The sequence below is a fragment of the Oncorhynchus keta genome, unplaced genomic scaffold (assembly GCF_023373465.1).
Source record: "Oncorhynchus keta strain PuntledgeMale-10-30-2019 unplaced genomic scaffold, Oket_V2 Un_contig_6244_pilon_pilon, whole genome shotgun sequence".
NCBI lineage: Eukaryota > Metazoa > Chordata > Actinopteri > Salmoniformes > Salmonidae > Oncorhynchus > Oncorhynchus keta.
Window position 1 is genome coordinate 384,341 of NW_026288751.1, and position 24,383 is coordinate 408,723.

The 24,383-nt window shown below is 40.7% G+C and overlaps 1 protein-coding gene across 2 annotated transcripts in view; it reads right to left on the minus strand.

Annotated features, from left to right (window-relative positions):
- The window catches only part of rnf128a (ring finger protein 128a), a 35,942-nt gene extending 12,269 nt beyond the window's left edge, over positions 1-23,673 (minus strand). Inside the window, exon 1 of one of the 2 annotated variants that reach the window (XM_035782636.2) lies at positions 23,104-23,673. In XM_035782636.2, the coding sequence (XP_035638529.1) occupies positions 23,104-23,530 (427 nt within the window). In that variant the 5' untranslated portion in view covers positions 23,531-23,673. Of the gene's footprint in view, positions 1-4,625; positions 5,225-23,103 lie in introns of those variants that run through there. The other variant, XM_035782637.2, reaches the window with a different exon arrangement.
- Positions 23,674-24,383: the final 710 nt, after the last annotated feature.

A 24,383-nucleotide genomic window follows, 5' to 3' on the forward strand; every position in this document is an offset into this window, starting at 1 on the left:
CAACTTTGGATGTATGCTCATGATGCCATCCATTTTGTGAGGTACAACAGTCCCTCCTGCAGCAAAGTACCCCCACAACATGATGCTGCCACCCCCGTGCTTCACGCACGGTTGGGATGGTGTTCTTCGGCTTGAAAGCCTCCCCCTTTTTCCTCCAAACATAACAATGGTCATTATGGCCAAACAGTTCTATTTTTGAATTGTCAGACCAGAGGACAATTCTCCAAAAAGTACAAGCTTTGTCCCCATGTGAAGTTGCAAACTGTAGTCTGGCTTTTTTAATGGTGGTTTTGGAGCAGTGGATTCTCCCTTGCCGAGTGGCCTTTCAGGTTATGTCAATATAGGACTAATTTTACTGTGGATATAGGTACTTTTGTACCCGTTTCCTCCAGCATCTTCAGGGTCCTTTGTGTTATCAATCCCAGAACAACAGCAGTTTTCGCACCAAAGTACATTCATCTCTAGGAGACAGAACACGTCTCCTTCCTGAGCGATATGACGGCTGCGTGGTGCCATGGTGTTTATATTTGCGTACTATTGTTTGTATAGATGAACGTGGTACCTTCAGGCGTTTGGAAATTGCTCCCAAGGATGAACCAGACTTGTGGAGGCCTACAATTTTTTTCTGTGGTCTTGGCTGATGTCTTTTGATTTTCCCATGATTCAAGCAAAGAGGCACTGAAGGTGCTTTAGAAACTTCTAAAGCCCTGACAATTTTCTGGAATTTTCCAAGCTGTTTAAAGTGTATGTAAACTTCTGACCCACTGTAATGGTGATAGTGAATTATAAGTGAAATAATCTGTCTAAACAATTGTTGGAAAAATTACTTGTCAGGAACAAAGCAGATGTCCTAACCGACTTGCCAAAACTATAGGTTGGAGTCATTAAAACTCATTTTTCAACCACTCCACAAACTTATTGTTAACAAACTAAGTGTATATAAACATCCGACTTTATCTGTGTGTGGGTATATACACTGCTCAAAAAAATTAAGGGAACACTAACACATCCTAGATCTGAATGAATTAAATATTCTTATTAAATACTTTTTTCTTTACATAGTTGAATGTGCTGACAACACAATCACACAAATTATCAATGGAAATCAAATTTATCAACCCATGGAGGTCTGGATTTGGAGTGACACTCAAAATTAAAGTGGAAAACCACACTACAGGCTGATCAAACTTTGATGTAATGTCCTTAAAACAAGTCAAAATTAGGCTCAGTAGTGTGTGTGGCCTCCACGTGCCTGTATGACCTCCCTACAATGCCTGGGCATGCTCCTGATGAGGTGGCGGATGGTCTCCTGAGGGATCTCCTCCCAGACCTGGACTAAAGCATCCGCCAACTCCTGGACAGTCTGTGGTGCAACGTGGCGTTGGTGGATGGAGCGAGACATGATGTCCCAGATGTGCTCAATTGGATTCAGGTCTGGGGAATGGGCGGGCCAGTCCATAGCATCAATGCCTTTCTCTTGAAGGAACTGCTGACACACTCCAGCCACATGAGGTCTAGCATTGTCTTGCATTAAGAGGAACCCAGGGCCAACCGCACCAGCATATGGTCTCATAAGGGGTCTGAGGATCTAATGGCAGTCAGGCTACCTCTGGCGAGCACATGGAGGGCTGTGCGGCCCCCCCAAAGAAATGCCACCCCTCACCATGACTGACCCACCGCCAAACCGGTCATGCTGGAGGATGTTGCAGGCAGCAGAACATTCTCCACGGCGTCTCCAGACTCTGTCATGTCTGTCACGTGCTTAGTGTGAACCTGCTTTCATCTGTGAAGAGCACAGGGCGCCAGTGACGAATTTGCCAATCTTGGTGTTCTCTGGCATATGCCAAACGTCCTGCACGGTGTTGGGCTGTAAGCACAACCCCCAACTGTGGATGCTGGGCCCTCATGGAGTCTGTTTCTGACCGTTTGAGCAGACACATGCACATTTGTGGCCTGCTGGAGGTCATTTTGCAGGGCTCTGGCAGTGCTCCTCCTTGCACAAAGGCGGAGGTAGCGGTCCTGCTGCTGGGTTGTTGCCCTCCTATGGCCTCCTCCACGTCTCCTGATGTACTGGCCTGTCTCCTGGTAGCGCCTCCATGCTCTGGACACTACGCTGACAGACACAGCAAACCTTCTTGCCACAGCTCGCATTGATGTGCCATCCTGGATGAGCTGCACTACCGGAGCCACTTGTGTGGGTTGTAGACTCAGTCTCATGCTACCACTAGAGTGAAAGCACCGCCAGCATTCAAGTGACCAAAACATCAGCCAGGAAGCATAGGAACTGAGAAGTGGTCTGTGGTTACCACCTGCAGAAACACTCCTTTATTGGGGGGTGTCTTGCTATTTGCCTATAATTTCCACCTGTTGTCTATCCCATTTGCACAACAGCATGTGAAATTTGTCAATCAGTGTTGCTTCCTAAGTGGACAGTTTGATTTCACAGAAGTGTGATTGACTTGGAGTTACATTGTGTTGTTTAAGTGTTCCCTTTATTTTTTTGAGCAGTGTATATAAAATGTATTCGATGAAACATTTAATTTGGCCTTTACGTCATTTTTTTTTTAAAGGAATCATAAGTTAAATAAAGGTTAAATAAAAAATATGTAAAATTAGGATAAGGTTTTGTGTCCTATATCCATGAGATAAGAAAACTCAGGGGGAAAGAAATACATATTTTAGAACCATGTTTGGTCATGTTATTTGTGGCACATTTTACCCCATATGAACTTCCTGCAATTTTTACAGCCCGGTACTGTGTTACTTTCGTGTGCATCATAGAGCAGAACAGACAGTCCTCCATTTTGATATTGGTAACATGAGTTTGTAGCTCCAACGGTTTGGTCTAGAGGGTCAGTTTTGTGAGAAATGAGGACATCCGTGACAGAGTTCAGACGACTTCCTAAAGCTTGCGGATGTCGTAGAGCAGTGTTCGTGAGTCTCCTATCTTTAGATGGTGGTACTCAGTAGGTCACACGGTTAGGGTTTTCCAGACGATTTCGTGATGATGTTCTTGTCCGGATCCTCATGTGTAGACAAACTCCACTTGTTATGGAATATTAGTGTCAATGTGTATTGTCCTCTGTGAAAGCACACATCTTCCGGGATTTAAACAATAGAATGATCCATTACACAGGTTGTCATCCAGCCCGTCTCAGTAAGTGTTAGGACTTCATTTCTAGTTGGATTCAACACAATGAAAATGATCTAAATTGGAAATGACAACTGGTGCATAAAGCTTACACCAGTCAAGCACAGATGAGCGACGTTGAACAAGACTCAATTGTTTTAGCCAACAATGTCAACTTGGAATATTTCTTACTTTTTTTTAGGTTAACAAGTACTTCACTAGAATTTAATTATAATTCTGAGTACAGTATTATTTAGATGTTTACACACAGTTGACTTCAAACCTTATCACACTAGAACAGAGGCCCCTAGTTTCTGACAACTATGTGACTCATCCAAACAGAAACAACATTTCATAAATGTTGTCTGTCTTCCCTAAATTAGCAGAGTCACTGTACAGTTCATAGGGACTAAATATTACAAGGTTAATTGCGGTTCCAGTTCAAATCTAAAATCAACCAACTTGTCTTGACCATTAGGCTATGAGATCGTTTCATTAAAAAAAAAAAAAAGTTTAATTATTGAGTGAATGAAGTGGAACACATGTAGAGTTGTTCTCCAGAACCCAAGGCATTAACAAAGCGTTCTGCAATATTTAACTTTTTGGGTGACTGGATCACATTCACATAGAGTGAGTTATATAACGTTTCATTCTAATTGCAAGCAAGTTAAAATAAGCTGTAGATATGTTCTATAGGCGATATTTATATGCTTCCCGTTCTTAAGTTTAGTTTTTTCGTCTTGTGCTTTCGGTTTTGTACACCAGCCTTAAACAGCTGAAATTACAATATTTTTGGCTATAACAAAAATATATTTCACAGCAGTTTAGATGGTACAATGATTCTCTACACTACACTTGCATTTTTTGTAAATCCGTTTGTGACAATCATAATTTTAGCAACCAGGGCATTGCGGAGCGATTTTTGCATAGTGCATATTTAAGAGTTGTCAGTTATAAACACCAGTTGGACCATGTTAACTACAATTCCGACGCTCTGTCGTTTAGAAACGTTAATAACAATCGCTTGTGATGTCACAAGATATCAGCGAGAAATAATAAGTTAAAAAGGTACACTGTAACATGTTTGCACAGATCCATACACAAAGCTGACGAACAACACTTCCTCCCCAGTTACCCTTACAGGTGTTCGATCATGCTAGGTAATTAGCACAGGTGAGTTCTGTTTTCCGCCTGTTTTACATAAACAAGCGCTGTAAACTGAGATATGACAGGGTGGAACATTAACCCTATAAAAATGTGATTAGTCATTTAACATTTTGTTTACATTATTATTTATCGCTTATATGAAAGATAGTCCATATGTTTCCAAAACCGTACCGCAAGCGATGCATTTTAACTTCCAGAACGAGTGTCGGGGCTCTTAATAACAAAACTCCTCCGGATAAAGGAACCTTCGTGAAGACGCTCAAGGTAGTTAATAACGTCTATGGGCTAATATATAGCCGAGTTGCCAATGTTGATGTAGGCTACATACCTGGGTGCGACATTTGGATGACTCGATTGTCTGTACCAAGATCATTAAAAATTACAGCAGCAATAGCTCCTTTACTGGCCGCAACATTGATCTTCTCTGAAAAAGAACATAGTTGGCCGCGTTGAATTAAGGCGATCCAGCCCTTTGACCCACTGGGTACATCATAAAAAGTATTACTTTCGCAACTGTAAATCGGATCAGGTAAATACACGTCGCCCATCACAGTGACTTTAGGAGATTGTTGTCCATATAGTCCGCTTTCCTCTTGTCGCCATACGGTTTCGTTGTTTACAGAATCAATAAACGACACATTCAGGTAGGCTGTACATATGTAAGTCGCATCCGCAAAATGCAAACTCGTCACCTGAAGACTTGAAGCCACAAACAGCCATGACAATAGATACCGTTTCGCTGAAGTTTCCATAATCCTGTTTACGACGTGGGTTTCTATAGTGCCTTTCCGCGTTCAACAGTCGATAAAATGTATGAGATTTAAAAAAAATAAAAAGTTGCAGTGTAACTAGGAATATAATGTCAGACGCCGCTGACAGGTGAACTAGTTTGAAGTCGACCAGTCCTCTTCGTCGAGGTCAAATTGAGTAGTACACTCCCATCTTCATGCTTAAAGGAGAAGCACACATTTAAACCAAACCTCGATGGTTATTTACGGCGAAATAACAATGTTAACGATAGAAATGCTTGCAAATGTTCTGATGTTAGGCTACGGCCTAGCCTATGTTGCTGAAAGGACAGTAATTGATTGAACAGTGCAATAATAGGCAGATTTCCATTGACCCACGTTTATTCGACAAAAACAAAATAAATAAACATTGTGAGATGTGTAATGAAACGACAGAAAGGAGATGTTCTTAAGCTCGACAGCATTTTTATTCGTTCGACAGGAGTGCATGTTTATTTGGTCGAACTTTCTTAATTGCGACAAATTATGATGGAAACTGTGTTTTCGAATAAACGATGATTGCCAAATAATTGATGTCATCACATAACTATAAGGCTTCACTCAAAATGTAATTATAAATACATTTTTGTTTGTAATGACTTTCAAAAATGCCTTAATTGCTTCGTCTTGCTTTTCTGGTTGGCTGGCAAGTTTAACTATCCAATTCTTTCAGATCTACAGGAGTACAAGATTCAACATGGCACTGACCGTTGGCACATGATAATGATTAGAATATGGCAAATAATAGTCCATTATTGTATTCTGTCCATGCTGACTTTCGCGGGCTAGGCCTACCTGAGACGTGAAACAGATAGGTGGGAGGGGCAAACAGGTAGGGATGTTATGTTTTATTTTTTTTATTTTTTATTAACAAATATCAACAAACAAGAGGAATAGTCACATGCAAACAAGCATACATTAAAAAAATTACATTGCCAGGAATCCTAAACAAACAAATCATATTCATTAATTATACAACAAGTTTTAATTGCCTTTTTGTTTTTCATTTTAGTTAAACTAGTGCCATATTAGGGATGTTATGTTTGACACCAGAGGCGCTCCAAGCATGGGTCTAACGCTATAGTGCAGAGGGTGTCATATGCTGAGGCAGTGAAGAAAGTAGAAGATGGGTCAAGGGGGAGGGATCCTAAGAGGATTCGTGTGAGTAGTCGATCCAGTAGCAATTTTAGCATGTACATCTTGGTTGGGTAAACTCCCAAAAAAAGTTTTTTAATGCATACCAGCAAAGCCAGTATACAAAACTAAACAATACATTAATTGCACTATAACGGGGACCACAAACTGTTAGGAACTACATAAAGCTGTCCCAACAGCAGAGATTTATTTTCAGCACCATGGAGTGAATCCTTATCACTGCTACACCTGGTTATCAGCAGAGCCTTGTTAGGCAGCAAAACAGTTCATTCAGACTCATTTACTGCCTTAAAAAAAAACATTGCTGATATGGATGACTTGCTTAAACAAATTTGGTTTCTACTGACAATTGAGATGTACAAACTATGGCATAAGGGGACGACGAGTGGATAAGAGGCAATCCATAATTTCGATTAAGACAGCGAGCTAGGACCGACATAGTCGTAGTATTTGTTCAGCATTTTTGAAATGTACAGTGACAGAATTCAGAACATGGGCTGTTCTTACAGTATTCTCCCTGTACACCAAGTCAGAACCCTCTGATAAATAAAGGGGGCATATAAGCAGACAATGAAAGCTCTTACAATATTCGATGATGACATTTCTCTAAAACAGGCTATAGGCTACATGTGCACCACCAAGTCAGAGCAGTAAGCAAAATTAAGATGGGAAAATAGACCAAATTATTAGGGTGAGTTACTAACAGCTTACTACACAACGTACACTTAATATTACTTTATTAGCTACAGTATACATATCTCCCTGGCATATTACATAATTTATGCAGCAGCATACAAGACATTTTTGGACTCACCTTGTGCTGTGCTCACTTGAACAGGAAGGTGGCGCGGCGGTGTTTCTTGAGGGCAAATTTTGTCATCAAAGTCTGGCATTCTCTGGATTTATGTTTTTTTCAAGACAACCGGAAACTCGGGAAAAAATAAGGTTGAATCATGACGTCAGTGATCTTCCGGTCGGAGCTTTAGAAAGAGGCCCGAGTTCCCGACTTGGAATTCCGAGTTGGATGATCGTTCAAAATTATTTTCCCAGTCAGCCTCGTTTTTCTGAACTCACTGAATTCTGAGTTTTTAGTTTCCAGTTGTTTTGAAAGCGGCAGAAGTCATGCTGGATTGACAGCATGGCCAATGTATTCAACCTTTACTGTCCCATGGTGTTCTGTGTGAATGTTTATCCTTTTAAGCTTGGAAAAGAGACCCTTTCAGACAAATGTTTTAAATCCTTAAACCCAGACTTGGACCACACACCTTATCCACCGAATAGCATGCAGGGGAAGCAAAATAGTGATTGCTTTGCGACGTTTGCCGTTAGCCACTGATTCCTACCAAACCACTCGTTGGGCTCCCGAGTGGCGCAGTGGTCTAACATACTGCATCTCTGTACAAGAGGCGTCACTGCAGTACCTGGTTCGATCCAGGTTGCATCACATCCGGCAGTGATTGGGAGTCCCATGTGGCGGCGCACAATTGGCCCAGCGTCGTCTGGGTTTGGCCGTCATTGTCAATAAGAATGTGTTATTAACTGACTTGCCTAGTTAAATAAAGGTTAAATAAAAAAAGTATATAAATAAAATAAAAACATTTTAAAGTAGAATTTCCGACTTTTGAAATGTTTACGTCCAATGGCCGCTGAGCACCAACACGTTTTATCTATGATTTCTCTTCATATGACAAGGATTGAGAAGAATTTGCCAGCAGATTGTCAACGTGATTCATGATGATGACTGCTTGCCGAGCTAAGATTCTGGAAGTATGATGTTGACATGATCAGTCCACTCAAAGCTAAGGTAGATGTAACAGGAAGTATCAGTGACTCGCTCAGTAAGGAAGTGGTCAGATGACGCAGATGCTAAGCTACAGGACTGTTTTGCTAGCACAGACTGGAATATGTTCCAGGATTCTTCCGATGGCATTGAGGAGTACACCACAGTCACTGGCTTCATCAACAAGTGCATTGATGATGTCATCCCCACAGCGACCGTACGTACATACCCCATCCAGAAGCTATGGATTACAGGCACCATCCACACTGAGCTAAAGGGTAGAGCTGCTGCTTTCAAGGGGCGGGACTCTAACCCGGAAGCTTATAAGAAATCCCGCTATGCCCTCCGACGAACCTTCAAACAGGCAAAGTATCAATACAGGACTAAGATTGAATCGTACTACACCGGCTATGACACTCGTCAGATGTGGCAGGACTATTACGGACTACAAAGCTGCCCAGTGACAATGAGCCTACCAGATGAGCTAAATAACTTCTCTGCTCGCTTCAAGGCAAGAAAAACTGAAGCATGCATGAGAGCATCAGCTCAGATGATTGCGTGATCACGCTCTCCATAGCAGATGTGAGTAAGACCTTTAAAAACAGGTCAACATTCACTAGGCCAGATGGATTACCAGGACGTGTACTCCGGGCATGCGCTGACCTACTGGCAAGTGTCTTTACTGACATTTTCAACCTGTCCCTAACCGAGTCTGTAATGCCAACATGTTTTAAGCAGACCATAATAGTGCCTGTGCCCAAGACCACTAAGGTAACCTGCCGAAATGACTACCAACCCGTAGCACTCACATCTGCAGCCATGAACTGCTTTGAAAGGCTGGTCTGGTCATGGCTCACATCAACACAATTATCCCAGAAACCCTAGACCCACTCCAATTTGCATATCGCCCCAAAAGATCCACAGAAGATGCAATATCTATTGCACTCCACACTGCCCTTTCCAACCTGGACAGAAAGAATACCTTCGTGAGAATGCTATTCATTGACTACAGCTCAGCATTCAACTCCATACTGCCCTCAAAGCTCATCCCTAAGCTAACGACCCTGGGACTAAACACCTCCCTCTGCAACTAGATCCTGGACTTCCTGACGGGCTGCCCCCAGGTGGTAAAGGTAAGTAACAACTAGGGTTGCAAAGGGGATGGAAATTTTCCATGGGAAGTTGAGCTTGGAATTTTGGGAATTTTGCTTAAATTCATCAAAAAATTTAGCTTATAACAGTGAACTTTTTTTTGTGGGATACACATAAGGCAATTCTAGGTCTTGTGGCATATTTTGGTGAAACTATTCCCAATTCATTGGAATTGCAAACCTCTGCATACACAATGCATTCTTCCATGACATGTGCAACGAGTGCATTCTTCCATCACATGTAGAGCTGATTCTCAAGATCTTGCACACTAATGAGATGCTATTGAGGCCAAACTACTACACTGTCTGAGACAAGGACTACATGCTTTCTGGTAAGTTTTGATTACCATACTGGGTGGGGTGAATATATTTTATGACATGTTAACTAATACATAGTAGCCTACAGCAAAGTGTGTTTAAATCATTTCTAACTTGTTAACAATTTCTGCTAGTTAGTTTTGCTATCTGATGTGTGGAGACATTTCACTGCAGCTAATGTAAAAGGAAATGCTGTGTACATTTGCAAATACTGTGCCAAAACATATGTGAAGAATGCAACAACGATGCAGAATCATCTGGCCAAGTGCATAAAGTTGCCTAAGTGCTCTCAACAAGCAACCTCTGACAAAAGTCCCTCTACTTCTATTCGAGGTGAAAATGATGAATCGGACACCTTATCGATAGCAACAGCTCATGGTTCTCCTTGAATCAGAAGTTTTTTTGACTCAATTGAGGAACGCAGTCAGAGAAATGCTGATGAATGTCTTGCACGAGCTCTGTATGCAACTGGTTCACCTCTGATGCTCACAGGCAATGTGTATTGGAAGTGATTTCTGAATGTTCTTCGCCCAGCATACATCCCTCCAGCCAGACATGCTTTATCTACTCATTTGCTGGATGCAGAGTTCAAGTGAAGGATAAGCAAATCCTAGAGAAAGCAGACTGTATTGCAATCATCTCTGATGGGTGGTCAAATGTTCGTGGGCAAGGAATAATTAAGTACATCATCTCCGCCCCTCAACTAGTATTCTACAAGAGCACAGACACAAGAGACAACAGACACACCGGTCTCTACATTGCAGATGAGCTGAAGGCCGTCATCAATGACCGTGGACCACAGAAGGTATTTGCACTGGTGACAGACGATGCTGCGAACATGAAGGCTGCTTGGTCTAAAGTGGAGGAGTCCTACCCTCACATCACACCCACTGGCTGTGCAGCTCATGCATTGACTCTGCTCCTCAAGGACATCATGGCACTGAAAACAATGGATACACTCTACAAGAGAGCGAAGGAAATGGTTAGGTATGTGAAGGGTCATCAAGTTATAGCAGCAATCTACCTCACCAAGCAAAGTGAGAAAAATAAGAGCACCACATTGAAGCTGCCCAGCAACACCTGTTGGGGTGGTGTTGTCATCATGTTTGACAGTCTCCTGGAGGGGAAGGAGTCTCTCCAGTACATGACAGGGGCCAAGCTTCCTGCCATCTAGGACCTCCATACCAGGCGGTGTCAGAGGAAGGCCCCAAAAAAATTGTCAAAGACTCCAGCCACCCTAGTCATAGACTGTTCTCTCTGCTACCGCACGGCAAGAGGTACCGGACCGCCAAGTCTAGGTCCAAAAAGCTTCTTAACCTCTTCAACCTATGGGGGCGCTATGTCATTATTGGATAAAAAGACGTGCCCGTTTTAAGTGCAATATTTTGTCACGAAAAGATGCTCGACTATGCATGGAATTGACAGCCTTGTAAAGACAAAACTCTGACGTCTGAGATATTATCTGTGAGTGCCCCAGAACTAATGCTACAGGCGAAACCAAGATGAAGTTTCATACAGGAAATGCCCCAGATTCTGAAGGCGCTGTGTTCCAATGTCTCCTTATATGACTGTCAATGCGCCAGGAATGAGCCTGCCCTTTGTGTCGTTTCTCCAAGGTGTCTGCAGCATTGTGACGTGTTTGTAGGCATATCATTGGAAGATTGACCATAAGAGACTACATTTACCTGGTGTCCCGCCCGGTGTCCTGTGTCAAAATTATTGCGTAATCTGTAGGTCCATGCGCGTTCCATTTCTTCAGAAGAGAAAGTCAACTGCCACGAAGCATTTTATCGTCGATAGATATGTGAAAAACACCTTGAGGATTGATTCTAAACATCGGTTTGCCATGTTTCTGTCGATATTATGGAGTTAATTTGGAAAAAAGTTTGCGTTTTAATGACTTAATTTTCTTTTTTTTTTCTTACCCAAATGTGATGAAGAATGATGAAGAAAACGGACCGATTTGTCAACACAAATAATATTTTTTGTAAAAACGGAACATTTGCTATCGAACTGAGAGTCTCCTCATTGAAAACATCTGAAGTTCTTCAAAGGTAAATTATTTTATTTGAATCCTTTTCTGGTTTTTGTGAAAATGTTGCATGCTGAAAGCCAGGCATAAATCCTATGCTAGGCTATCAATACTGTTACACAAATGCTTGTTTAGCTATGGTTCAAAAGCATATTTTGAAAATCTGAGATGACAGTGTTGTTAACAAAAGGCTAAGCTTGAGAGCAAATAGATTAATTTCATTTCATTTGCGATTTTCATGAATAGTTAACGTTGTGTTATGCTAATGAGCTTGCGGATAGATTTACACAATCCTGGATACAGGTTTTTTTCGTAGCTAAATGTGACGCAGAAAACGGACCGATTTGTCAACACAAATCATATTTTTTGTAAAAACGGAATATTTGCTATCTAACTGAGAGTCTCCTCATTGAAAACATCTGAAGTTCTTCAAAGGTAAATTATTTTATTTGAATCCTTTTCTGGTTTTTGTGAAAATGTTGCCTGCTGAATGCTAATGCTATATGCTATGCTAAATGCTATGCTAGCAATCAATACTGTTACACAAATGCTTGTTTTGCAATGGTTGAGAAGCATATTTTGAAATTCTGAGATGACAGTGTTGTTAACAAAAGGCTAAGCTTGAGAGCAAATAGATTAATTTCATTTCATTTGCGATTTTCATGAATAGTTAACGTTGCGTTATGGTAATGAGCTTGAGGCTGTAGTCACGATACAGAATCCGGGATGGCTTGACGCAAGAAGTTAACAGCTTCTACCCCCAAGCCATAAGACTCCTGAACAGCTAATCAAATGGCTACCTGGACTATTTGCATCCCTCCCACTCCCATTTTTACGCTGCTGCTACTCTGTTTATTATCCATGCATAGTCACTTTACCTCTACCTACATGTACATATTACGTCAATTCCTTCGACTAACCTGTGCCCCCGCTCATTGACTCTGTACCGGTACGCCCTGTATATAGCCTCGCTACTGTTATTTTATTGTTGCTCAATAATGATGTTATTTTTCTTTATTTTAATTTAGTATTTAATTTAATTATTTTTTACTTATGTTTATTTGAGTAAATACTTGAACACTTATTTTTATTAACAGCATTGTTGGTTAAGGGCTTGTAAGTAAGCATTTCACTGTAAGGTCTACCTACACCTGTTGTATTCGGCGCATGTGACAAATAAAATATGATTTTATTGTTTTATTTTATCTCATTTTAGCTGTGGCCAATGACCTTGAGCCTTCATGGATGGGCACTTCTCATGTAAATCTATGACAGCACCCAATGGGGCTTGAATTGCCTTGCTCTCCCTGTAGATTTTGCGGTGATGTAGTGTCCCCAATCAGTTACAGAACACCAGAGCCAATCACTGCAACTAGAGAAGATTACCAACGCCTACACTCTGTATTTTCCACTGGCTGCCCCTTCACCTGCATTTTGAAGCTGCCTTACTCAAGAAAGCAAGAAAGTATGATTTCATATGTGCTATTTCATAATTATGTCTTCACTATTATTCTACAATGTAGAAAATAGTAAAAAATAAAGAAAAACCCCTGAATAGGTGTGTCCAAACCTTTGACTGGTACTGTACCTCTACTGGTATGCAATCAAGCCCTGGGGTTTTTCCAGACTGAAAGGATTTAATTGCCTTGAAGTTCCTCTGTAAGTTGGCCTTCACACAGGTATTTCTGTACAATTTGTTAATTTTACATTATTACTAGGGGGGAAATCCTTACTGTGATCATTCAGTGGAGATGGAGGAGACATTGCTTAAACTATTTAGCTTCCTCATTCATACTATAATTTGGTGAATCAATTACTCCATAATTTGCAATGAGTATCTGTAAATTATTTTTCATAGCATTTCTATGTTGAAGATTTAAGACAGTTTCCATCCAGTTCGCTTTATTTTTGTATTAAATTAAACTTCACAATGCACTCATGAAAAGCAAAGCACAACCTAAATGTTTTTTTTTCATGTTTTATTATTATTGGCTGCCACCTGTAGCGCCAAAACCGTAAAAGCTACCAACACCCAAACTACTTTTAAACATCCAGACCGCCACTGGTCAGCGTGCTTGCTTTTTTAAATATATACTACTAATACTTTTTACACTACAACCATATTTGGGACTAGTTTCAGTAAATTGGTCGTATGTCGCACGTCACTACTTCCCAGGAGAGGCATTTGAATGTAAACGTTTATTTTTGATCAAAATTATTTTTTCCAGATGCCTTCTGGAACATGTGAACTTTCATGTGCCTTAATAAAAAATGTGTATGCCATCTGTAAATACAAACTTAATCGTTAAATTACGAGCCTAGTTGGTTTAGCCACGGAAAAAGACAGGAACATTCCCGCTCGGCATGATTGGCTGAGATAATGGATGGGCTAGACATGCTGAGAGATGAGTTTGGATTGGTCTGCCATGCTTCGGTCTATAACATGAGCTGCTCAGTATGTCTAGGTAATCCTTTCTAACATGGCTTTTTTGAAAGATATCACGAAGAACTGCAAAAGTGATGCTAATGCTCTCCACTTTCAACAACTTCATCCGATGATGTGGCAATCCCTGATTTTAGGTAGAAACATTTTCATTGAACCAGACGTTGTAGAGTCTTCTAAAACAGCGATCAACAGTGTTGTTGTCACGGAAGAAGTTGACCTAGTTTTAAAATCAGTGGAATGCCCGGTCGAAGCAGAGTATGATAGTTAAGGAGATGGAGAAAATAATGCTGTTTGATTGCAAATATGCAGAGTGAGTCGAAAAGAGAACACTGTTGTATAAAACACCTGTCTCCGGATTACATCTTCAAACTAAAGGCAGCCATGGCATCCGTGAGAGAGAGAAGCGTTCAGCCATGTATATGGGTAAGAGTGTCTAGCTAGCTACATTTTCCGATATTATAATTTTCTAATTTTGTCATAGTCGTTTTCATTGGAATTTAAAGTGTACTGTTAGCTAGCTAGCTAACATTCACTGGCTGGTTCGCTAGCTAATGTTACGTGTATGATCTGTGTAGTAATATTATTTGTATCTCAGAAAGCAATTTGCATTGCTAGTTAGTTAGCTAGCTAGCAAACATTAGGCTCTAACATTGAACCTAGTTGGTCAGCTTTAGCTCCCTACAGATTCATGCATAGTTGTAAAGTTATGAGTTGGGATTATGGTTCATTGTTTAGCTAGCTAACTAGCTACATTTCTAAACAAAAGAATCCACTATGCAAGTAACCATTTCACTGTACCGTTTACACCTTCTGTATCCCGTGCATGTGGCAAATAAACAGATTTTATTTGATTTTGCGTGTGTTTTCCAGAGACGGTAATGTGAAGAACATGTCCGGCACCAAAGTCAAATTAGGATATAATGTTAGGTCAACGAAACAGTGTCCAAGTTAAAAAATTCTCGGGTAGAATGCCCTGCTTTTATTTTGTCACACTCACAATCGTTAGCTATATTTTGTAATTTGCTTGCCATTAACTTTTAAATAATACTATTGTTGTGAGTTCATTTTCCTGTAATAATCAATCAAAATATGCTGAAGTTAAAACTTTGTCAGCTATGATATTGTTATTATTTTAACAACCTAGCGAGCTAACGTTTGCTAGCGAACAAGCCAGAAACGAACCAAAACATTGTTTAGAAAGTTACTTGCCTGGTTTGCTAGATTGACATATACTAAATTCATTTTTAAACGGATGGGTTTATTGGTGTTAAAATACAACTTTAAAGCTATTTTGGACCACCAGGCTGCTGATGTCATGCAGTCTGTCGTATTTGGGTTTATACTTTTTTCTATAATGATCATGACAAGTTTGATAACAGACAACAATAGATGTCACTGTGACTGTCTACAGACATGTGTATAATGTAGACGTATTATAAAACAGTCTTTAGTCTTGAAATCTTTGGTTGTTTATTACACTACCGTACTCACTCTGTTTAGCACATGGCCTCACATATGAATCCTTAAAGAGATTGGTGGGGTTTAGGCTGAAGAGGGTGTGAATGATGCTGAATGGGCATAGACCAGTGGTTCCCAAACATCAATGTAAGCCTGCCATACACATACTGTACAATACATTTATTAAAAATAAGAATGAGTGTGAGTTTGTCACAACCCGGCTTGTGGGACGTGACAAAGAGCTCTTATAGGACCAGGGCACAAATAACAATATTATAGTAATCAATCATTTTGCTCTTTATTTAGCAATCTTACATATAAAACCTTATTTGTTCATCAAACATTGTGAATAACTCACCACAGGTTAATGAGAAGGGTGTGCTTGAAAGGATGCACATAACTCTGCAATGTTGGGTTGTATTGGAGAGTCTCAATCTTAAATAATTTTCCACACACAGGCTGTGCCTGTATTTAGTTTTCATGCTAGTGAGGGTCGAGAATCCACTCTCACATAGGTACGTGGTTGCAAAGGGCATCAGTGTCTTAACAGCGCAATTTGCCAAGGCAAGAAACTCTGAGCACAGCCCTATCCAGAAATCTGGCCGTGGCTTCTAATTAAATTCCATTTTCACAGAACCGCTTGTTGCAATTTCGATGAGGCTCTCTTGTTCAGATATCCGTAAGTGGACTGGAGGCAGGGCATGAAAGGGATAATGAATCCAGTTGTTTGTGTCGTCCATTTCGGAAAAGTACCTGCATAATTGCGCACCCAGCTCTCTCCGGTGCTTCGTTATCACATTTGACATTGTCCGTAAGCTTGTTCATTTGCACACAAAAAAACCATACCATCATTGAAAGACCTGTGTGTTGTCCTTGTTAATGCAGACAGAAAAGAGCTGCAACTTCTTAATAATAGCCTCAATTTTGTCCCGCACATTAAATATAGTTGCGGAGAGTCCCAGTAATCCTAGATTCAGATCATTCAGGAGAGAAAAAAACATCACCCAGATAGGCCAGTCGTGTGAGAAACTCGTCGTCATGCAATTTTCCAGACAAGTGAGAAAAAAACTTTAAGCTCATCTCTCAATTTTAAAAAACGTGTCAATATTTTGCCCCTTGATAACCAGCGCACTTCTGTATGTTGCGAAACATGGTCACTGCCCATATCATTGCATAATGCAGAAAATACACGAGTTTCTTTAACAAAGTTAACCATTTTCACTGTTGTGTCCAAAACGTCTTTCAAGCTGTCAGGCATTCCCTTGGCAGCAAGAGCCTCTTGTGGATGCTGCAGTGTACCCAAGTGGCATCGGGAGCAACTGCTTGCACGCGTGTTACCACTCCACTATGTCTCCCAGTCATGGCTTTTGCGCCATCAGTACAGATACCAGATACCAACACATGTTGACCACCAAAGTCAATTTGATGTCACAAAGCTGTCCAGTACTTTAAAAATATCCTCTTATGTTGTCCTTGTTTCCAGTGGTTTGCAGAAGAGGATGTCTTCCTTAATTGACCCCCCATAAATGTAACGGTCATATACCAGGAGCTGTGCCAGGCCCACCACGTCTGTTGACTCATCCTGCTGTAACGCATATAATTCATTGGCTTGTATGCAAAGAAGTAATTGTTTCAAAACATCTCCTGCCATGTCCCTGATGCGTCATGAAACAGTGTTGTTTGATGAAGGCATTGTCTGTATAGTTTTTTGGGCCTTTTCCCCCATCATTGTCCCAGCCATATCCGCGGCAGCAGGAATAATTAAGTCCTCCACAAAAGTATGGGGCTTGCCTGTCCTAGCCACTCGGTAGCTCACCATATAAGGTTGCAATTGTAAATGAGAACTTGTTCTCAACTTGCCTACCTGGTTAAATAAAGGTGAAATAAATAAAATAAAAATATAAGACGCTTCTAGCCCCTTCTTATTAATGGTATCTGCTGCTCTTATACATGTTTTACTACTCAAAAGTCGTCTTTATTCTAGCTCAAAAACCCCCGTGGCTTATTTAAAAAAAAAAAAAGAGTAATGGTTCATGTGATTGGATGTTCATTATTTAACTAGACTACCTGTATTTGACATTGTGTTGTTATTTCGCTGAACACTAAATGGTTTAATTTTATTTTTGGCAGTGAAACGAGGCTACTCAGGCGAGAGAAAAAATGTATACCCCCGTTGGAAAATACAAATGTACTGTTTGAAAATGTGAATCACATTTTTATCTGGCGTACCCCCGACGGCATTGCACGTAGCCCAGTTTGGGAATACCTGGTGTTGACAAAAAAGAGCTCTCCAGTAGGTGTGCTGTACCAAAACATGAAAAGGGGCATTTTCTCAAAAGTGGGGTAACAAGTTTATGAACTATCAAAGCAGAATTACCTTACCATTGTTCCTCAACTGTAGTGTATTATATACCATTTTCTATCTCTGAGTCTCTACTTTTATCCAATGTAAAAAACACAATTCCAAATTTCGCTACATAAGACCGAATCGAGCAGGTTGGTAACATTTGCATAAATACCAATCCCAATGTGTTTACGGACATATTCAATCTCTCCCTATCCCAGTCTGCTCTCCCCACAAACTTCAAGATGGCCACCATTGTTCCTGTACCCAAGAAGGCAAAGGTAACTGAACAAAATGAGTATCACCCCGTAGCACTCACTTCTGTCATTATGAAGTGCTTTGAGAGACTAGTCAAGGATAATTTCACCTCCACCTTACCTGTCACTCTCGACCCACTTCAATGTGCTTACCGCCCCCAATAGGTCCACCTACGATGTAATCGCCATCACACTGCCCTATACCATCTGGACAAGAGGAATACCTATGTAAGAATAATGTTCATTGACTATAGCTCAGCATTCAACACCATAGTACCCTCCAAGCTCATCATTAAGCTTGAGGCCCTGGGTCTCAACCCCGCCCTGTGCAATATGGTCCTGGACTTCCTGACAGGCCGTCCCCAGGTGGTGAAGGTAGGAAACAACACCTCCATTTCGCTGATCCTCAACATAGGGGCCCCACAAGGTTGCGTGCTCAGCTCCCTCCTGTATTCCTTGTTCACCCATGACTGTGTGGCAATGCACACCTCCAACTCAATAATCAAGTTTGCAGACGACACAACAATAGTGGGCTTCATTACCAACAACGACGAGACAGCCTACAGGGAGGAGGCGAGGGCACTCGGAGTGTGGTGTCAGGAAAATAACCTCTCACTCAACGTCAACAAAACAAAGGAGATGATTGTGGACTTCAGAAAACAGCAGAGGGAGCACCCCCCTATCCACATCGACGGGACAGCAGTGGAGAAGGTGTAAAGTTTTAAGTTCCTCGGCATACACATCACGTACAAACTCAAACAGCACCTCCTCAACCTCCGGAGGCTGAAGAAATTTGGCTTGTCACCCAAAACCCTGACAAACTTTTACAGATGCACAATCGAGAGCATCCTGTCGGGCTGTATCACCAGCTGGTACGGCAACTGCACCGCCTACAACCGCAAGGCTCTCCAGAGGGTGGTGCGGTTTGCACAACGCATTACCGGGGGCAAACTACCTGCCCTCCAGGACACCTACAGCACCCAATGTCACAGGAAGGCCAAAAAGATCAAGGACAACAACCACCCAAGCCACTGCCTGTTCACCCCGCTACCATCCAGAAGGCGAGGTCAGTACAGGTGCATCAAAGCAGGGACCGAGAGACTGAAAAACAGTCAGACTGTTAAACAGCCACCACTAACATTGAGTGGCTGCTGCCAACACACTGACTCAACTCCAGCCACTTTAATAATGGGAATTGATGTAAATTTATGTAAAATATATCACTAGCCACTTTAAACAATGCTACTTAATATAATGTTTACATACCCTACATTACTCATCTCATATGTATATGTATATACTGTACTCTAAATCAAATCAAATCTAATTTTATTTGTCACATACACATGGTTAGCAGATGTTAATGCGAGTGTAGAGAAATGCTTGTGCTTCTAGTTCCGACAATGCAGTGATAACCAACAAGTAATCTAACTAACAATTCCAAAACTACTGTCTTATACACAGTGTAAGGGGATAAAGAATATGTACATAAGGATATATGAATGAGTGATGGTACAGAGCAGCATACAGTAGATGGTATCGAGTACAGTATATACATATGAGAGGAGTATGTAGACAAAGTAAACAAAGTGGCATAGTTAAAGTGGCTAGTGATACATGTATTACATAAGGATGCAGTCGATGATGTAGAGTACAGTATATACGTATGCATATGAGATTAATAATGTAGGGTAAGTAACATTATATAAGGTAGCATTGTTTAAAGTGGCTAGTGATATATTTACATAATTTCCCATCAATTCCCATTATTAAAGTGGCTGGAGTTGGGTCAGTGTCAATGACAGTGTGTTGGCAGCAGCCACTCAATGTTAGTGGTGGCTGTTTAACAGTCTGATGGCCTTGAGATAGAAGCTGTTTTTCAGTCTCTCGGTCCCAGCTTTGATGCACCTGTACTGACCTCGCCTTCTGGATGATAGCGGGGTGAACAGGCAGTGGTTCGGGTGGTTGATGTCCTTGATGATCTTTATGGCCTTCCTGTAACATCGGGTGGTGTAGGTGTCCTGGAGGGCAGGTAGTTTGCCCCCGGTGATGCGTTGTGCAGACCTCACTACCCTCTGGAGAGCCTTACGGTTGAGGGCGGAGCAGTTGCCGTACCAGGCGGTGATACAGCCCGCCAGGATGCTCTCGTTGTGCATCTGTAGAAGTTTGTGAGTGCTTTTGGTGACAAGCCGAATTTCTTCAGCCTCCTGAGGTAGGTCTATATCATCTACTGCATCTTTATGTAATACATGTATCACTAGCCACTTTAAACTATGCCACTTTGTTTACTTTGTCTACATACTCCTCTCATATGAATATACTGTACTCGATACCATCTACTGCATCTTGCCTATGCCGTTCTGTACCATTCTCATTCATATATTTTTATGTACATATTCTTTATCCCTTTACACTTGTGTGTATAAGGTAGTAGTTTTGGAATTGTTAGATTACTCGTTGGTTATTACTGCATTGTCGGAACTAGAAGCACAAGCATTTCGCTACACTCGCATTAACATCTGCTAACCATGTGTATGTGACAAATACATTTGATTAGATTTGAATGGGAAGTATTTGGATACGCCACTGGTCTTTAACCGTTCAAGCTACCAAAACAACTTTATAATGTGTAGACGGGCACTGTTGCTTGACAAACCTTTTGATACTACTTATACTTTTCACACTACCACGGTATTTCCATAAATCCCAAAGCATTTCAGGGACTTGAATGGTAAAAATTCCGGTCACTACTAGTCTTCCACCAGTTGAACCACAACCTGAAAGTCTAAGCCTTTGTGAATTATTTTAAGGTGGTCATCATTTAGCTATTTGATTTAGAATTTTAGGACCCCTGTAGGTATCCCGCCAAAAATTGACCTTTACTACTCTTTCCCATAGAAACGCATTAAATAACACATTCATAAATGGTAAAAAAGACAGTCGCATTGTCTGTCTTGTATCTAGGATAAGAAAGCTCAGGAAATATTTCAGTTTCTTTGGACACATATTTAACCAATTTTTTTGTTGATGTCACGCCCTGGCCATAGAGAGGCTTTTATTCTCTATTTTGGTTAGGGCAGGGTGTGACTAGGGTGGGCATTCAATGCTCATTTTCTATGTTTTGTATTTCTTTGAAGTTTGGCCAGGTGTGGTTCTCAATCAGAGGCAGCTGTCAAGTGTAGGTCTGTCGGAGCATGCAGTTGCATGGTTTGCTAACTATCTGACTGATAGAACTCAGTGCACTCAATTTGATGGGCTTATGTCTGTTAAATTGTCTGTCTTGAATGGTGTGCCCCAAGGCTCTGTACTTGGTCCTCTCTTATTCACTATTTATATAAATGATTTAGACAAAAATGTCCAAAATGCACAACTTCATTTTTATGCTGATGACACTGTTATTTACTGTTGTGCCTCGTCTCTTACAAAAGCTTTCAAGAACATGCAAACTGCTTTTTATACTGTCCAACATACCTTGTGTCAATTGAAGCTTGTGTCAATTGAAGCTTATCCTCAATACTGACAAAACTAAACTAATGGTGTTTTCTAATGCAAGAAATATACCTCTGAACCTTTCACCTGTCAGGGCAAAGAGATTGTGGTTGTAACCTCATATAAATATCTTGGAATTTTAATTGATGATGGCCTCTCTTTTAAATTGCATATTCAACAACTTACAAAAAAATTTAAGATGAAATTGGGATTTTATTTTAAGAATTAGGCCTGTTTTTCTTTTGAAGCCAGAAGGAGGCTAGTGTCAGCTACATTTATGCCTTTACTAGACTATGGGGATATTTTATATGAATGCTTCCACTCAGTTTTTGAGATCAATTGACACTCTTTACCATGGCACTTTGAGATTTATTTTAAACTGCAAAACCCTTACGCACCACTGCACTTTGTATACCAGGGTTGGCTGGCCTTCTCTAGTCACTCGTAGGCTCAGTCACATTTACATTTAAGTCATTTAGCAGACGCTCTTATCCAGAGCGACTTACAAATTGGTGCATTCACCTTATGACAGTCACTGGTATACTTTTATTTACAAAGCCATTTTGGGTTTATTACCTTTTTATTTGTGCATTTTTATTGTTCAGAAATGTGGTGGGTACTCCCTTCGTTCGCTGGACTTTATCCTGCTAACTGTTCCAAATGTCTGAACTGAATTTGGTAAAAGGGCTTTTATGTACTCTGCGCCATAGTCTTGGAACATCTTACAAAATACTTTTAAACTGGAAGAACTTGTCCTGATTGGTGTTTTTAAATCACTGATGAAGGATTGAGGCTGATTCCCTGACCTGTCAATGTTTTAATTTGCTGTTTTATACTCTTGTGAATTCAATGGTTTTTACTAGATTACTTGTAGTTTTTCATGTTGTCTGTCTGTAATTTTTTTGTAATGACTTGGTGCTGCCTATCTTGGCCAGGGCGCTCTTGAAAAAGAGATTTTAATCTCAATGAGCCCTTGCTGGTTAAATAAAGGTTCAATTTAAAAATAAATAAATAAAATAAGCTGTCTATCGTTGTCTCTGATTGAGAACCATACTTAGGTAGCTTTTCCCACTGGGTTTTTGTGGGTAGTTGCTTTCTGTTTTTGTCTGGACCAGACCGAACTGTTTTGTTGTTCTCTTTGTTGTTTCGCATTTTAGTGTTCAGTTTCGAATAAATAATATGAACATGTACCACTCTGCACCTTGGTCCTCACCTTCTTCCACCAATGGCCGTTACAGTTGATAACAAAACTACCTCCATTTTTTAAAAACTCACCACAGGTTAATGAGAAGGGTGTGCTTGAAAGGATGCACATAACTCTGCCATGTTGGGTTGTATTGGAGAGTCTCAGTCTTAAATCATTTTCCACACAGTCTGTGCCTGCATTTAGTTTTCATGCTAGTGAGGGCCGAGAATCCACTCTCACATATGTACATTGTTGCAAATGTGCATCAGTGTCACCACATTTAATTCAGTTTACTTAAGTAAATGGCATTTTCTAGTTAGTTATTAAGCTTGCAATTCTGTAAGGAATAGAAAAACAAAAAGGCTGAAGCACTACCAATTGGAAGGTAACCGAATCACTCACCATGGTGCACCATGGGCGTTACCTCGTCGCCTGTACCAGGAAGGTTGTAAATAACCACACCAGTGGCTCCACTTTCAGCAGCAGTCTTGATCTTCTCAGCGAAGGTGCAGTTCCCCCTCTGAATAAGGGCGATCCACAGCTCTGAGCTGTTAAAGCCTATCTGGAGACCACAGGCTAAGGGATTTGAATTAGGAAGAATCACGTCTCCGGAAACCGAGGTGACAGAAGAGTGGAGCCCATATAATCCACACTCACAGCTCTGTAACACCGTTTGGTTGTCACTTGTGTTAAAGTAACGCGTTTGAACGATCGCTTTCGTAAATACCATGTCCGCCCCAGCATGTTGAGCAGTTATCAGGCAGAGCAATGTGAGAAATCTCAAGCCAAATCCATGTGTGCCTTTCTTCTCCATTTTCCTCTCAAACATACTCGCAACTCCTGTAGTTCAGTCGAGCCCCGTCTTCCTGGTCAACGGCTGCCTGGAGTGCTGTACTATAGTGCAGTAAACTGATACCTCCCTTCTCTGTAACATAAACCAAGTCTACGTCAGTTGTGGTCTCTCTTATCTCAGTGGACCTTGCTCACAAGCTTTAAGTCCAGGTTTACCTGTGAGTGTTAGCCTGTTGATTTGACACGTGCTTTTGTTTGCAATATTGCAGTGTTGTATTCCAACACACGATCCGTCTTCATTAGTTTCGGGCCAGTGCGCTATTAAATGTGTATAGGAGGAAATATTCTAGCAGGATTTAAAATGAGCAGTGTCAACAAACGCATTAAATGTCAATACAATACTGCTGCCATAAAAGTCCACAAGATAATGTGATACCGTAGGCTTAAAACACAGATCTAGCAAAAAACTTTGGCAATTCTTTTGTACATATTTGCAGCAGCATCACAAATTGAAAAATGAATCCCAATGTGAAACCAGTTAAGGTGGTTTACTCTAAACATTTGAGCCATAAACTATATCCTCATTTTCAGGATGTTTACTCAAATATTCTACCTTCTGTATAGTTCTATGTACTTTTTCCAGAGCCCATGTAGCTTGTTTTTATCCTGTGGCACAAGGAAACGTTAAGCATGTGCATATGGAAGACGAGTTGACAAGTCAAAACCCCTGCAATTTAAAACAAAATCCTCTTTAAAATGTGATTATTTTATTTAATGGTTTAATTATACTTAAAGTAAAATTCCACCCTGAAACTATATTTTGGTATTCATTTCATTCGTCCATTGTTGATATAGTCCCAAAATGGTTTTCATGTCAGCAATAAAATATT